This window comes from Notechis scutatus, chromosome 1, assembly GCF_049901735.1.
Source record: "Notechis scutatus isolate UNSWTSFEM ecotype Mainland chromosome 1, rNotScu1.2, whole genome shotgun sequence".
NCBI classification, from domain to species: Eukaryota; Metazoa; Chordata; class Lepidosauria; order Squamata; family Elapidae; genus Notechis; species Notechis scutatus.
Window position 1 is genome coordinate 17,795,288 of NC_142009.1, and position 18,019 is coordinate 17,813,306.

At 40.1% G+C, this 18,019-nt stretch overlaps 1 protein-coding gene across 5 annotated transcripts in view; it reads right to left on the reverse strand.

Annotated features, from left to right (window-relative positions):
• Window positions 1-18,019, reverse strand: part of CLIP2 (CAP-Gly domain containing linker protein 2) — an 83,358-nt gene that overhangs the window by 39,454 nt on the left and 25,885 nt on the right. For all 5 annotated transcript variants that reach the window (XR_015745428.1, XM_087944022.1, XM_087943955.1 and 2 more), the window contains exons 3-4: window positions 15,137-15,681; window positions 1,589-1,713 (exon numbers count right to left, since the gene is read on the reverse strand). Coding sequence is in view for 4 of the 5 variants with exons in the window: in XM_087944022.1 (XP_087800148.1) it covers window positions 1,589-1,713; window positions 15,137-15,681 (670 nt within the window). In the remaining variant the exon portion in view is untranslated. The remainder of the gene's footprint in view (window positions 1-1,588; window positions 1,714-15,136; window positions 15,682-18,019) is intronic.

Below are 18,019 nucleotides of genomic sequence, written 5' to 3' on the forward strand. Positions count from 1 at the left end.
AGGGTAGGCGGGGCCAGCCAGGAGTGGGATTTGGAAGTTCTCCAAACTGCACAGAATCTTAGCTGGGGGCTCTCCTGAACCCCTGCAAACCTCCAGCAGCCCCACCCCCTGCTTATAACCATCCATTTAGTAACCTTTCCAAGTTACAACGGCACAGCCACATGATTCGCTTAACTCCTGGGAGACATGAAAGGAGCCTCCTTAAAGACTACATTATTTTTAGCAATTGGGTGTCCCCTGGGCAATGGTGTTGTCATTGGCAAATCCTTTCAGCCCAGAAGAACCCTTCGCTTAGCTTTTTAGGGGTTTCTGACATGAATATGGATAACACCCACTGTGATTTGCTTAACAAATGTGGCAAAAAGGTTGTAAAATAGCAATCGCAATAGCACTTAAGACTTATATACCGCTTTACAGCGCTTTACAGCCCTCTCTAAGCGATTTACATAGTCAGCCTATTGCCCCCCAACAATCTGGGTCCTCATTTTACCCACCTCGGAAGGATGGAAGGCTGAGTCAACCATGAGCCTGGTGGGATTTGAACTGCCAAATTGCAGGCAGCTGGCAGTCAGCAGAAGTAGCCTGCAATACGGCACTCTAACCACTGCGCCACTGTGGCTCATGGAGCATGAGCAAAATGGGGCAAAACTCACTTGCTTTGCTTAGCAACAGAAATTTTGGGCTCAGTTGTGGTCATAAGTTGAGGCACTTGAACTGAGGAAAATGCTTCTTTTATTATTATTATTTTTGAACTGAAAACAAGACATCATGATCTGGAATCTACCAATTTCAGGCCACCCATGGTTCATTAGAACCAAAGGTTAGAAGACCTTGGTAGTGTCATGTTTCGGCTAAACAAAACAAGATGGTATATTTCGTTCCCTCTCTCCCCTACCACACCATCATATCTCACCATCTCCCAATCATCTTCTAAGCAATGGTCAGCATCCTTCACTTCCTTCCCTCTTAGCATATTTTGCTTTGGTTGTAGACCACCCAGGAACACTTACTGTGTGCGTAAGGACAAGTAATGCATGCACTCTTTTGCACTGTTCCAAGAAGAACATTTCAAATCTCAATTATTTCAAATTATGGGAAGGCAGAACATGTGTCAGCATCCCTAACAGGTCGCTCTGCATACTGCAGTTCCAACACCTGCTCAAGGATGCCACACACTAAATCAGGGGCAGGCATTCATCCATGCTCAGACAGTATCATGGGGAGGAAAATCAAACCTGACAGGAAGACAATGAGAACAGATGGGAGCGGGATGGGGAGATATAACAAGACATCCCTGTATGCTCTAAAGAAAGCATGCATCTTCTGACCCTCAGAGTTCAGGAGACAAAATAATGAATTAACTTTTCGAAGGAAGTCTGGAAGAAAGTTAGGAAAAACCTTGACCCAACAACCAGAAAGTGATTTTTCAGTGCAGTTCATTCCCCCAGAGAAGTAGGGGGTCTTCTCTGAGGTTGATTTCAACCCAAGGATGGACAGACATTCGACAGAGATGTATTAAATTGGAGTCTGCACTGAGCAGAATGTTGGGCTTGGTGGCCTAAATAGTGCCAAAGGTGTCTACAATTACCTTGTTCCAGCAACAGCTCCGTCGTTCTTTCCCAGAGGTTCATCCAACTCCACACCACACCATTCCCCTTTGGCGAAATCCGTCTCCCCTACATAGCGCACCACACCAGTTTTGGTTCCACCAACCTGTTAAATCATTTGATGGAAAGAATTTTATATATATATATATAATGTATGTATGTATGTATACACACACACACACACACACTCATTGGGCTTTGTGTAAGGGTAGGGGAAAGCAATTAATAGCAACATTAAAAACAGTCATTTTTCAGTTCCAAAAAACAATGTGAGGCCAAGATGAATTCAGGTAGTCCTTGACTCATGACCATGCATTCAGCAACTGTTCAGTTCCAAAAGCAGTGAAAAGTGACTTGCAGCTGGTCCTTGGACGTATGACCATTGCGGCATCCCCATGGTCATGTGACCAAAATTTGGACATTTGTCAATTAGCATGTATTGACAATGGTTGCAGCATTTCGGGGTCATGTGATCATCATTTGTGACCTCCCATGGGGTTTTCTGACCAGCAATGGTAGGAGCCAGAATGATGCATGATTCACTTAATAACTGCAGTCATTTACTTAACAACTGTGGTAAAAAAAATCATAAAATCAGGCTTGATTCACTTAATAATGATTTGCTTAGCAATGGAATATCTGGTCCCAAATTGTAAACATAAGTCAAGGCCTACCTGTAATTATAATATTTGCCATAAAGTGAAAGAAAGACAAAAAACATTTTTGAAGAAATGCAAGCCTCCAAGTGATGCAGAAATGCTTATCAGGCAGGGTACAAAAAGAAGAAATTGTATTAAAAATCTGTATTAAAGCAATATTTTTAACTACCATAGTCAAACTGAACATTCACAAAAAATATGCAGTCTTTCAAGAGTCCAAAAACTCTTTACCAGACAATTATATTCAGCTGGCTGGAGAAAGTAAACACTTCAATATTATATTACATCATTCCTGAGAATATAAGAGTAACTCTGTAGGATCAGCCCAAAGCTCATCTTAGTCCAACACTTTGTTTCTCACAGTGGGTAACCAGATGTCTCTGAGGTGCCCAAGCAAGAGTTGAAGGCATTTCCTTTCCTCCCACTAGGCATGCTGACTCCTACCTAAAGGTAACTGTGAGTCTTCAACATTGATAAACCTATTGCCCATGTAAAGTAGAGTAGAGTAGAGTAGAGTAGAGTAGAGTAGAGTAGAGTAAAGTAGAGTAGGGTAGGGTAGGGTAGGGTAGGGTGGAGAGAAGTGGAGCGGAATAGGAATAGCTTTATTGGCCAAGTATGATTGGACATACATGGAATTTGTCTCCAGTGCATAAGGTCTCATGTACAACAAACAACAAAGTGATAAAACATACATTATAAGATATAATCATGAATCCATTTCCTTTTTAAGGCCATCCAAATTGGTGACCGTCATATCTTGGAACATTGAACATCTCAGTTCCCTCCTTTTCAGTCTTAACATCCACTGCTGTGTTTGCACATCTTTAACCAGATCAGTTAAATAACTAGTACCTGCAGTTTTCTTTGCTCCATTTCATGCCCTAGTTTGATATGCAAATCAAGCCTATTTGGTTAGTTTATTATTTGACGTATCGTGCAAATCAAGAAAAATAATCACTAGATTTAGCATGTAGTGCAAACATAGTCAATGCTAATATCTGATCACTCCTTCCATTTACATTTTAATCATCTAAAGCAGAATATAATGTGGGATAAGGACCTATCCATTTTATCAGTGTTGTTCCCACTCCTGACACTGAAGGAACATAGAATTATGGAGTTAGAAGTGATTTCAAGGACTGTCAATTTAATCTTTCATAACCTCAGCAACTTCAAGATGTATAGACTCCAACTCCGATAGATGTTGAAGGTTAGTTTATCTGTGAATGGTGCATTTTTCATGGCACAGGTAATCCTTGACTTACAACCTTTCACTTAGTGACTGTCTAAAGTTACAACAGTATTGAAAAAAGTGACTTATGTGTCCATTTTTCACACTTACAACCGTTTCAGCACCCCAGTGATCACATTATCAAAATTCGGATGCTTGGAAACTGGTTCATATTTTATGACACTCTCTTTGTCCCAGGATCATGTGAACAGTTTTTGTGACCTTCTGACAAGCAAAGTCAATTGGGAAGCCAGATTCACTTAACAACCATGTTACTAACTTAACAACGGCAGTGATTCACTTAACAACAGTGACAAGAAAAGTAATAAAATAGGGCAACATTCACTTAACTGTTTCGCTTAGCAACAGAAATGTTGGGCTCAACTTTGGTCGTAAGTCAAGGACTACCTGGATTTTGGTTAAATATTCAAGAGTTGGCTTGAATAAGTAGAACCTGTCTTTTTGATATAGTTCAGCATCTAAAATTCTTAGTTTATCCATGAATATATACACTATTATTATTTAGGTGAATGGTGTTTACAGCAATCAGACCCATGATATAGAGATTATCAGGTCTCAGTAGCTGACTCAGCTGATGGCAAGATTCTCCCAGAGTTGACTTTAACTAGATTTATGGAAATGGAATTGGATAAGGTTGCAGAAATTCCAGCCAATGGAAGGCTTTCACTTTGTAACCCAATTTATCACGCATCCTAGAATTAGATTAAAAGTTTCAACATTTCATTAACTGAAGTAACTCGATATATTATATTGTCCTGAAAATTGCAGATTGCTCTTGAAATCCATTCAATATATGAATAACACAGCAATAATCAACACAGTATAAATCATAAAATAAGTTAAAAAGCTATAGTAAATTCTATCCAAGTACCGGAAATTTATTCTCATTTAGCAAATCTAGAAAGTTACAATATTAAGACTTTATATTAAGAGATACCAAATTTTGGGTGCACCTAAAACCCAATTACAGAATTATAATCCAAACATGGTCCCCCATATGAGTTCTGTACCAGATTTATTTTTGAAATACAAACTTATTTTAGACATCTGTGTGTCTACTGCCATAAGTTAATTAGCCATTCCTCTACCGAGAGAACAGCATGTACTTTCCAATAAGAAACAGAATATCCTTGCAGCAGCTACCATGTTCAATCTTAGTTGGGGAAATTTAGTAAAGTTTAGTAATATTTAACAACAATTTGCAGTTAGAATTTGTTTCATTCTAGTATAAATTTCCCCAAAATTGTTTACAAGACTCCAACCAAATATGAAAAAATGGTCCAGCAAGATCATCACATTTCCAACAAGTTTTAGAGAATGAATTGTTCATTATAGCAATCAGTACGAATGTATCAGCAACAAAACATCTTATAAGTGTAATAGAGAATGTGAATATGTTTTTTGTCTATTGCATATCAATTATCTATATACAAATAAAACTCTCTTGCCTGTCTGTACCTTCAATTACCCAAAATAGTGCATCAAAGGGGAACAGTTTTTAAAGCAAGGAACCTGGAATGGGGTAACTGAAGGAATGCACCCAAAATCTGGGATCAGTGGGATTGAAATTTCAAGGATTTCAGAAAAGTTGTATTTACAAACTTGTGAGTACTGTAACACAATTGCGCTCTGCAATCAGCCATGGTCACATGATCATGATTTCCAATGCTGTCCGCCAGATTTCTACAAGCAAAGCGCACAGGAAAAAACAGCAAGTAGTTGAAAGTCATTCCCCTTCCCACTGATGTGTTCAAAGCAGGGGTGTCAAAGTCAATTTCATTGAGGTCCGCATCAGGGTTGTGCTTGACCTCTGGGGTGGGCATGGCCAGGGTGGGTGTGGCCAGCTCGATGTCACTCATGTCAGGGGGGCCTGTGATGGCCGGAGCACCCTCCCAGTGAAAATGGGCTCCCGAGTTCCATTTTTGTCTGCGACAGCTTCCTGCAACCCTCAGTGAAAACAGAGCTCCCAAGCTCCATTTTCACTGGCAGAGGCATTGTGGGCCAGTCCTTTGTTGTTTCCAGGGTGGCCCCACAGGTCAGATCTAGGTACCCCACAGGCTGGACTTGGCCCCCGGGGCTTGAGTTTGACACCCCTGCTCTAAAGGATAAAGGATGGATCATGGGTCTTCTAAATTATGGAATCATTTAATCATACAAAACCCTCTACGTGTTCAATTTCTAAGTTACTAAAAATTTATAAATGAGGTCCAGCAAACACTCTGAATTTTTCCCCAAAGATGATTTTTTTTTTTTTTTTCAAGAGGCAGCTGGACATTCTGGTTTTTTCTTTGAAGACATTTCGCATCTCATCCAAGAAGCTTCTTCAGCTCTGGTTCTTGGATGAGAAGTGAAACGTCTTCAAAGAAAAACCAGAAAGTCCAGTTGCCTCTTGAAAAAAAAAAGCACCTTTGGGACAGCTGTGACCTGGATGACTGAGAATCTTCATAGACACTCTGAATTTTGTGTTATACATTTTTCAAAATTAAGCATTCCGTCTTGTTTCCCCAGTTCTTTTTATACAACGGTACTTATTTCAAAATATTGAAATCAACTGGGTGGTGGTTCTAACCTTTCCGAGGATAAAGTATCTTGTTTTATTAATCACATTTTACAGTCTGTACGATCTGTTATCTCTCTGCTGAGTGGATAGACTATTACAAAGATGTGTGATGATGCGTTGCAGTAACTAGCCACCTTTGGCTGATCTCAGAAAACTAAACACTGACAGACCTGGGTTAATACTGAATGGGAGATTCAGAGAAATCTTAGGACTATAAAGTCCTAAGCGACTGGGATCGCACAGTTAAGCGATGTGTTCGTAAAGGATGACATTATGTGATCGCATCACTTAGTGACAGCAATCCCAGCAGCCATCATAACTGCAGAATGCACATGTGGGAAAAGGTGGGAGGCCCAGGTAAGGAACACAGGGGTATGCAGGGCTTAAGGTGTTCTGCAAGCAGGTGCTAGGAAACATGGGAAGGCCAGCAGAAGCTTTGGGAAGGCCACAGGAAGTTCTGCAAGTGGGTGCCCATTGTGGAGTATAGGGACAGAGGCTGCTTTAGAGTACAAGATTCTGGGAGGCTCATATTTTATAGTGGACTCCTTAGGAGAAAATTGGGGAGGGGGAGCAATCTACTGGGGTGACTTGCGAATGGTGATCACATAATGTAGTTCACTGCAATGCTATAATCGTGAGCCAGGCTCCCAAGCGCCTGGATTGTGAAAACATAACCACAGAACACGGCAATGGCTGGAAATTCAAGGACAGTTTGTAAGTCCATTTCAGCACTGCCATAATTTTCAACAGTCACTAAATGAATGGACAAAAACCGAGGACTACTTGTAGTTCCAAATTAGACTTAAGGACTTAGCAACAATGGCTAAGCCTTTCTCTTCCTCTGTAGTAACTCCAGATCTTTTCAAGCCCATAAATATTCTCCACCTGCCTTAAACAATAAGTGAACATTTTAAAACAAAAGCAAAACATGAAATGTTTCTTCTGAACCCAGCCTAATGTAGGCTTTAGATTACCGGTCCTCCTTCTCTCCTCCCACTCCCCAGTGTGCCCCAGTAAAAGACTAGAGTTAAGTCTTCAAGACTCTTCAAAGGCAGCTCAACCAGAAACTGCATCTTTCCAGCAACAACAAGAAAATAATACCTCTGAGAGCCAAAAGAGAGCAAAAGCTTAAATTATCCTGTCTCATCGCTGTGAGGCTGTCACTGCTCCGAGACCACCCACACTCAATGAAGTGCAATGGAAAGCAATCCCTTTTGTTTTTATTCCAAAATGGCCATAGAAAGCCACAACCCTGTTCAGAACTATAAGAAAACAAAGGTGGATACTGAAAGATGCATTCTTCATTGCCTACCATTAACATCAATTTCAAGCACTGATGTGCATTTGCTTTAGAGAGGTAATTCACTGGCTTTTTCCTCTAGATAGAAGTTCATTTGTAGAGATCTTTCACCAGAGGTGAGCATTAAAAATAGCTCAGAACTCAATGTAACACAACAGTGCGCTTCACAGCTCTGTGCCACAACTTGGTTCCTTGGTTTTAGCATCACGTGTTGTATCGACCCAGGCACTGTAGTTTATATACTCCAGTTTAAAGGATAGCATGTTGTATGATCCCAGTCATCCATGGCTTATTCTTAATTATGCAAACCATGGTTGCATTTTGTGTGGAATTCAGCACCTGTAAATCACCCTGGGTTACATAGACCAATGGCTTGCCCAACCTATGGCATCATTGTTCTAACTAACGGCTTTAAAACAAAACAAAACACCAACTCACACAAACAGGTAGTCCTTGACTTACAGCCATTTGTTTAGTGACTGAAGTTACAACAACCCTGAAAAAAGTGATCCTTGCAATTACAACTGTTGCAGCATCCCCGTAGTCGCATGATCAAAATTTGGGGCCCTTGGTAACCAGCATGGCTATGGCATCCCAAGGTCATATGATGACCATCTGTGATCTTCCCAGCTAGCTTCTGACAAGAAAAGTCAATAGGCTTAATAACTGCATGATTCTCTTTTAACAACTGTGACAAAAAAAAAAAAGTTCTTAAAATCAGACACAAGTCACTTAAACAACTGCTTTGCTTAGCAGTGGAAATTCTGGTCCCAATTAAGGCACCAGATTAGAAATAGGAGATTGTGAGTTCTAGTCCCGTTTTAGCCATGAAAGCCAGGTGGTTGTCTTTGAGCCACTCACTCAGCCCAACTCACCTCACAGGACTGTTGTTGTGGGGAGTGTTGTAGGAGGAGGAGTGTTGGATATGTTCATCATCTTGAATTATTTGTAAAAATAATAAAGGTGAGGTACAAACAAACAAATAAATAAAAATAAAATTCAGGTCCTTAGTGGAGGACCACCTTTAGTGTCCATAAAGGAAACTCTGTAAAGCCAACAGCCCCACTTGCAAAGTAATTCCAAGCTTTGAACTCAGGCAGCTCCCAAGTAATTATGATCTTATTTCCTTAATGGGGGAAAAATCTCCATGCATGTAAAAAAGAAACTTGAAAGAAGTTGCAGGTAAGATTTTTAAAGAAGTATTGAAAAGCAGGAGCCTGCTTTCTGCAACTTTAAGTCATATGGGAATTTCTATACACTCTACTTCCACACAAAAATAATTCAATATACAAGATACCCAAGCTTGCATTCACAATTATTAATTCCACTGAATTCTGCTTGGGTTTCCTTCATAATTCCCATGTCTAAGCGCATGGTTCTGCAAACTTCATGGCTTCTTAAAACAGCCAGCTGCTGTCTCCTAATTACAGAGCAGCTGGTAATTTTATCTATGTAAACATGCATAGTTCAAGATTAGCAACAGAAGGGACATTAAAATAAAATTTACAAAGTATATTTGTTGAACATCCAAAGTGCACAGAGATGTAAATTAAGAAAAGGATTATGAAAGTAACACAGTCATTAATATATGAATATGAATGTTGATGGTGCTGTAACGTTGTTGAAAAAGTTAATATGTTATAAATTGTTGGAAAATGTTTAATAAAAAGTATTTTTTTAAAAAGAGAGAGAAGAGGATTATGAACCCCTGGAGGGGATTGCTGTCATGGCAGTTTTTTCTCTGCCTTTTTAGCTTTTTAAAACTTTTAAAATAATTTCATCTTCACCTTTTTAATTCTGCTTTTGATTTTGTTCTTATTTATGTTTTATATCATGGTATTTGTTGTATTGTAAACTGCATGGAATCACTTAGGTGTGATGGGCTTGGGTAAAAATGGGATGAATAAAAAAACAAACAATTAAGACAGAATCCTTTTTTAAGGCTTTCCAGAGAACAGGGCCATCCCTCCCTGTTGTCCCTAGCAGGAAGATTGGAAGATAAAGACATGTGGCCTAAATTAAGAGTCAGTCATAACATCTACGTTTCCTCTGCAATTTTCAAATTATGCCACAGTTCTCAGGAAAGTTACATTGCTTGCCTGTTTTACATTTACGGAGGCTTTCCTCAGCCTCTTGGTGACATCAAAATGGCTTCTTTGTTTCTCAGGAACCTATTCAGATCCGTTTGTATGTTGAATCTTTAATTACAGAATACAATATTTGAATTACATGTCTTTTATTTTGTATTACTTCCAATGGAAAATTCCCTTGAGAAATTTATAAACAGGCAGCAATTTATTTGCTCTGTTCAATCTTCAATTCTATTTTCTAAATATTACTGTTTTGGCACATGGAAGCTCTACCCAAATATTTCAAGTACTATGAGAGGCTTTTTCGTGAGAGAAAAGCCAGGGTGAGTGGAATTAACGCAGTGCAACACATTAGTTTCCACGCTTTTTGGAAGGTTCAGCTGTCTCTTTACTAATGTATATTTTGAAATAAACTCTCCTAACACTCCCTAATTAGAAATGAAAAAGACAGCTAGGATCGTAAAGGATTTGAAAGCGGAGAACAGAAAACCAGAACCAGAACCAAAACCAAAACGGTAAATAATTCATAATAATCCATAATAGGAACATTTACCAATTTTATTTTACAGATTAACAGAGTTGGAAGGGACCTTATAGGTCATCTAGTCCAACTCCGCACCCAAGCAGATCCTACACCATTTCTGGCAGATGGCATCCCAGTCTCTTCTCGAAAGTGGCCTGTTCCTTATCAAGAAAGAGGGAGAAAGAAAGAACGAACCAGGGAAACCAGGAGCAGATCGTGAAATGACTGATTCAGATCTTTGCTATCCTTCTTTCAGATAGTCTTAAGAGCTAAATTTGTAGCCTACATTCAACAAATGCCTTCATGTCAAGGAATGTCCTCTGACACGGGAGAGAAACCGTATATACAGGTAGTCCCCGACTTACAACAGTTCATTTAGTGACCGTTCAAAGTTACAAAGGCACTGAAGAAAATGCCTTCTGACCGTATTTCACATTTACGACCATCGCAAGCATCGCCATGGTCAGGTGATCAAAGTTCAGACACTTGGCAACTGGCTCATATTTAGAACACTCGCAGTATTCCAGGGTCATGTGACCACTTTTTGCGAACTTCTGACAAGCAAAGACAACGGGGAAGCCAAATGCACTTAACAATTATGTTACTAGCTTAACAAATGCAGGGATTCACTTAACAACTGTGGCAAGTCATAAAATGGGGCAAAAGCAGGGGTGGGATTCAACCGGTGTTACTACCGGCTCGGTGATTACGTTTTGCACACACGCTGCACGTGCGTGTAATAAACCTTAAGCTGTGCTGCCCGGAAAGCTGATAAGCGCTGCGTGTAGGTGCTCAGCATTTGAAAAGCCACTTTTTTACTGCTTTTTCAACCTCAGCTGTGCTGCGCAAAGCAGCTGAGATTGAAAAAGGCAGGAAATAAAGGACAGGTAAGAGCCCGGGCAGGCGGGTGGGCCAAACAAGCAGACACAGAATCGGTTCGGTGTCTGCTGCTCTTCAGAGCTACCGGTTCTATAGAGCCGGGCAGAACCGGTAGCATCCCACCCCGTCTCACTTAACTGTCTCGCTCAGCAACATCAATTAGGGGCTCGGTTGTGGTCGTAAGTCAATAATACCTGTACTCAATAATACCTGTACTCTAAAGTGCCAAAATATACCTCCAAAACAGTTCTACAGAGGAATGATTGAGTCTGTCATCTTTAACTGTCATCTGTCTCTATAACTGTCTGGTTTGGTTCTGCAACCCAACAAGACAGACACAGACTTCAGAGAGTAATTGGGACTGCAGAAAAAACAATTACAACCAACTTGCCTTCCATCAAGGAACTGTATACTGCATGAGTCAAAAAGAGGGCTGTGAAAGTATCTACAGACCCCTCACATCCCAGACATTAACTGTTTCAACTCCTACCTTCAAAATGACGCTATAGAGCAGTGGTCGCCAAGCAGTGGACCGCGAGAAAATTTTGGTGGTCCGCAGAGAAATGTCACCCCCAGAGCATCCCACAAAGCAATTAATCCAGGCTGCGCGGGAACACAAGCCTGCGCCGCCCATATGGCCCGCGGGAACCCTCCCCACCCACTCACTTCTTACCCGGCAGACTTGCCTGCTAAATTGCTATTTTTCCTTTTTGTTCCCCAACCATCAGCTGTTCTCAGGAGATTTAGATTAGCTAGAAAGCAGGAAATAGTTGCATTTCTTGCTTTCTTGCTAGTCTTTAGATCTTTGGCTCTGCTTTTAAGCAGAGCCGAACCTTCCTTAGGACTGAAGCTTCTATTATTCAGTGAAGACTCACTGCAAGCAAATTTTATGTGACAGACTCAGGTAGCCGATGGCAGATAGATAGATCTTGAAATGATTCTGTGAGCAACTCAATCTGTCTGCCTGCATTGCCTGATTTTGGGTAAAAGTTGCTCTTTTTTATAAAAAATTCAATATTTACATAAATATTTATAATATTTACATACAAGCCATGTCCAGCCAGTCACATGACCACCAAGCCACACCCACAAATTAGGCCACACCTCAGGTTGTTAAGAAATTTGAATCCCACCCCTGCCTCTGTGTGTTTCGACTTGTCCTCACACTACCATTGTAGCATCCTTATGGTCACATGATCAAAATGCTTGACAACTGGCATGTAATTACAATGGTTACAGCATCCTGATGGCCCTTTACAACTTCCCAGCTGGCTTCCAATAAGCGAAGTCAATGGAGGAAGCTGGATTTGCTTAATGACTGCATGATTCACTTAGTGACTACAGTGATTCACTTAAGAACCGTGGCAAAAAAGATCATAAAACTGGGAGAGACTTAATAACTGCCTTGCTCAGTAACAGAAATTCTGGTTCCAGTTGTGATTGTAAATCAAGGACTACTTGTACATCCTGTATAGAATTGTGCACATTTGCATCTGTGGATAAGCAGGTGCTGCAATTTTCATTTTTCATGGTATTTTGGTTCAAAATTCAAGGATCTGCTTATCCAAGGGTGAGTTTATCTGCAAGTCTATACAGATTATAATTTGCAGAGAAGAGACCAGGCAGAAAATAAATCTTAATCTCATACCAATCTCTGAGTCGAGGATATCTGTAATATACAGGTAGTCCTTGATTTACGATCACAATTGAGCCCAAACTTTCTGTTGCTAAGTGAGACATTTGTTAGGTGAGTTTTGCCCCATTTTACGACCTTGCTTGCCACAGTTGTTAAGTGAATCTGCAGCTGTTAAGTTAGTAACATGGTTGTTAAGTGAATCTGACTTGCCCATTGACTTTGCTTGTCAGAAGATCAGAAAAGGTGATCACATGACCCCGGGACACTGCAACTGTCATAAGTATGAGTCAATTGCCAAGCATCTGAATTTTGATTATGTGACCATGGGGAGAGTGCAACGGTCATGTGAAAAATTGTCTTTTTTTCCATTCCTGTTGTAACTTTGAACAGTCATTAAGTGAACTTCTGTAAGTAGAGGATTACCTGTGTAAGCAAAGACAGCTTAACAATCATAGAAGGGTGTTGTAGACTCAGCCCACAGATCACAGGAAAGGCAATAGACGACTAAAATGCCTACAAATTCTTTCCTTGATATTGCCTGGCTCCCTGCTCCACCTGACTTCATTTTTATTTTACATTCATTTCATCCTGACGTCTGCAGAGTGAATGTAGACCAACAGTATACGGAAGCTCACACCACATATATATTTCTTTTGGCAAGAACAGAAAACAAAACCCCACACTTGAAATCGAGATTCTGGATTAATGTATACAAATCAATGTAGCCCTTCAGCTTCCTTTATTGCCTAATAAACCCTGGTTTGCCCAAACAAACAGTATAAAGCAATCATTTCCTCTGTGAAGAGAGGAGCATTAATAATTTCTGCCAAGTTTTTGAAACCTGAAATTATTGCTTCAAATGACATACACATGAGGCATATTTCTCTACTCTTTAATCTTCTTTACCTTTTATTTTCCACATGATCAAAGTATATATTAAAAAGGTAGGTTAAAAATATAATACATATATTATAAAAACACACTTATTATAATCAAGTTAGTCTTTGCCTGATTTATTCTGCTACTCCATGAGCCAAAAGTTTATCCCACGTCTGTGAAACTGGATAGAAATTTTCTGAGGTCTACAGATCACTCAGCCCAGTACTGCTCCGTTTTTAAATAGTAATTTGATTAAACAATACAATTAAAAAGATTAAATAATACAAACTAAAAAAAAAGAAAATAACAACATGAAAAAAAAGTCTCCATTGTCAAAGGAACAACTGTTTTCCTCCCTAAAGGAAGAACAATTGCTGCTACAGCCATTTGCCTTACCCTAATCAGCATGAAGGCGGCTGCTTAAACAAGCAGTCATGCAGTCTCATTTCTGCCTTTTTGATTGCCTAGGCATGGCCCTCTGAACTGTGCAGTCCAGTTTCCAATTTCATAGATCAAAACGTGGGCTAGGGGGCAATTTAGAATATCCTGTACAGCAAAGTAAATAACAATAGCACTTAGACTTATGAACTGCTCCGTAGTGCTTGACAGCACTTTCTGAGCGGTTTACAGTATCAGCATCTTGCCCCCAACAATCTGGGTCCTCATTTTACCACCTCAGAAGGATGGAAGGCTGAGTCAACCTTGAGCCAGTTAGGATCGAACTCCTGGCTGTAGGCAGAGTTAGCCTGCAATATTGCATTCTAACCAAAAAGCAAACAATAATTTTTGCTCTGGATTTTTCTCTCTCCTGCCTGGAAAAAAATGCTGTGATGAGCTTGATGCTGAAAGAGATGGTGGAGTCACACCTGGAAAGAGCCTATTTTCCATAAACATGCCAAAATATCTGGCATCTCAACTCATCTAGCATCAGGCCCTTTCCAACTTTGCTTCTCCAGATCCTTTTCATAGCCTGTGGGACTGAACCTGAAATCTTGCACATAAACCTCTGAAAACCACCCGCACAAGTCTGTGGGAATGTTTCTGAGTCCATCACTCTACCATATAGGCAAGTCTTACTACATGGCTGACTTGCTTATAGTGAATCTAAGGTCTCCCTGGCAGAAGACACAGGAAATTTGCTCATGGAAGAATCTATCTATCATAACACAGTACCCAGAAAGCAAGGGAGGCCTTGCCCAAAATACCCAAATGTATATACAAATAATATTTGTATATCCTAACTTACAGATACAGCTGTTTGTTATCTATATATTCTACCCACTATTTTAATGCTCATAGTTATCACATGCTGTTTTATCTTACTATTTTATTGCAAAACATTTCGAGATCTTTTTTAAATGGGAGGCAGCAGAGAAATATTTTAAGAAAATAATTTTCAACATCATACAAATAGTGTATCCTTAGTGAATGTAAGACAGCATATCTCATCAATTAACAAGTAATTATTTGGGGGAAGGAAAAAAAAGAGTTAATTTTTATACTCTCAAAGTACACTCTTTCTCTATACATGCTAGATCATTATTCATACTATTTTTAACACAACCATGTTTTTTATGTCTTCAAGGATGAAGGGTTTTGCCTTTCTTTCCCCTTGTGACAACAGTGAATTTCCAAAGGAAAATGGAAATGACAGTCAAAAAATTCTAAACAACTTTTCCCATTCAAAAAAGTTAAGCCTCCAGAACTTCCTAAAATATCGTTCATTCAAGAAATACTAAAAAGGAACTTACAAGGACACGGTCCCCAAGTCTGAAGTCTTTATCCCCTTTTTTCACCGATCCGCTGTCTGAGAGGTTGGAACCAGATTCATTTCCAGTCTTCATGGTGTTGTTGAGAACACTCTCCCGCAGAGGAATGACGCGAGTGGAAAGAGGTGGGGTGGAAGTCCCGGAGTGCAAGGACAAGTTCTGAGCTGTCAGAGACTCCACAGAATGAGCATCGCTTCCTGAGCCCTCTGTTGTGAGTTGGCGGGTCAACTTGGAAGGCCTTGTGAAGATCCCCTGGAGTGGCTGGCATTCAAAATAACGCACTCCGCCTACAGAACCATCATTCTTCCCAACCGGGTCATCTAGAACAACTCCTGCCCACTGACCAGGGGCAAACTGGGTCTCTCCCAAATACTGGATTATGCCTGGCTTCACTCCATTCACCCAAACACGTTCACCCATCACGAAGTCCCCCAGGAAATCATCGCCCACCTCAGCAATTTTTGACCCTGGCAGCTTCTCGGAGGCACCTGTGGAAGACGTGGAGCCCTGTTTGTGGAGAGGTGATCCTGTAAGAAGAAGGAAAGAATGAAGAGAGATCTGTCAGAACAAACAAAGTCTTCACAAGAGACAAGACCCTGAACTTTGAACAGTTATGTTCAAATACAAGCAGCAGAAGAGAAACAAGTAATTATTCCCAAGGATTAAAGGTTAAATGAAAAAAAAAAAGATCTTTGCTTGTATGCACTAATCCCTACTGGATTTCATGACCAAATGCTGGAAGAGTTTGTTGGGGATCCCATGCAGAAGAATGAGCAAGAAGGACCCTTTGCTGAAGTGGCAAACACATTATCGTAAATTCAGTTAGTTAAATTACTTTACTTCAATGGACCTACTGGAGAATTTAAGCCCAGCTTGGAGCATCTGGTTGGCCACCTGAGAAAAAGAATGCTAGACTAGATAAGTCTATACTAACAGATACTACTGGAAATTAGCTTAGCAACATCTGAATAGACCCACCCAGTTCTATCATCTACTAAGAGAAGCTCCTTTAGATGATCTGGAGGTTTAGAATAAGCATCTTAGCACCCAGATACTGATCTGCGTGTTTGATCTCCGTGAAAATTCACAGAATGTGCACAGATGGTTCTGTTTTTAGGAGACTCTTCATCTCCCAAAGCCTTCTCAACATTGAACAAACTCGGTTTTCCGTTGCCAACTTCAACCATAGTTTTCTCCAGTTTTACAAAGGAGCTTCAAGGAGTTTGATATGTCCCTCCATTTAAATAAAATCAAAATGCCTGGAGAGCAATGTGTGTTATGCTCCAAACGGTACCAACTGTCTTTAATGAAGTTTCAGTTCATCAAGTTATCAGAGAAGTGATTTAAAAACACAGCTGCCCTTTTTAAGTTTCAGTTTGCAGCTGGCAGCATGTGGTCAGAAAACACTTCGCCATCTCAAAAGATGAAGGGTTAGGGCAGCTTGAATGACGTTTGTTCACTTTTCTCTTTCCCACTGGCTGCAGAATTTGATACTTAATCTAGTTACAGGCTTGTGCCAAGGCAGCCAGCTGTCAGGAGGAGCAGAAATGCAAGAAGGGTGCCCTGTTTCCATGGTTATCTGGTAAAAGGGTGGGGGGGAACATTCATAGAGAGAAGCACAACAAACATTAAGGTTTTTTTTTTTTTCCTCAAACACTTCCAGACTGGCTCGTGGAAAGCCAAGGGGTATGTGAGTCCTCTGAAGATGGAACTCTATTTCATTTATAGGCACTCATTTTGCAAGTAGTAGAGCCTTCCAGATGTCTCTGAATGCTCAATGTTGTAATCCCACCACATCTGAGGACACCAAGCTGAGGAAAACTGATGAGAGGTTGGACATCGGATCTCCTGTATCAATGGTAATCATGATCGTGATGAAGATGAAGTCATTTCTCCAGAAAGCATAAAGTAACAACTGGCTAGCATGTTATATTTTTATTTTCAAAAATAATCCTATGAATTAGGCAAAGTTGGGAGAGAGAAAAAGAGGGAAGAGAAACAGGCCCAACATCTTGTAGGGAGACTGAAGGTTGACTGGGAATCTAGCTAGAAGCAGAAAGTATAGGAGCCCTATACTTTCACAGATATAGTGGCCCTCAAATGCACATTGAGGGCCACCATATCTGCAGCCAAAATGGGGACACTGAAAAATAAGACAGGCCTATCTATCTCCTTGGGAAAACCATGACGTTTCTGGAAGATCCAAGAAAAAGAAGAAGAAAAAATAAATTAGAGGAATAGAATTGTAACAGTTACAATGCAGAAGTAAAGCAATCAGATGAGGACGGATCAAGTTTAGTACAAAGCAGAATAATGGACAAGAAAGAGAAAATTCAATAAATACTCTGTGTGTGTGTGTTTATGTGTGTAATATGCTTAGGTAGAATAACTGGCTGATATTCTGACCAAGAGAAAGCCATAACATCTTGCTGCAGAGTGTATGAGATTTCATCTGTCATTGACTATTGTGATTAATATCTGGAAGCGCTCACAACCTGGAAGGAGTCTGATTTAGTTTTAAATTATTGGTACATGTCTTAGAGGGAAATGGCCTAACTTCAGTGACTTGAATCTATGTACTAAATAAAGAAGATCCCGCCTCATTCCACCCCAAGCGCAGATGCTACCAATGTGCATTTATGGGAAGTACATAAAACGGATGCTATGATTTAGTATTAAATGAGTTTACATGTTAAAAGAAGAGCATAGGGAATTGCAAAATGTCCATTAAAGGACTATTTTGCAATAGAACTAGTATCTCTCTTTTTTTCTGGTAGATTATTTTCTTTAAATTAAATACCCCAAAGCCGAGTGGAAATACACATGTGCAGGCACGTGCACTAAAGTAAGAAGCTAAGGAAAAGT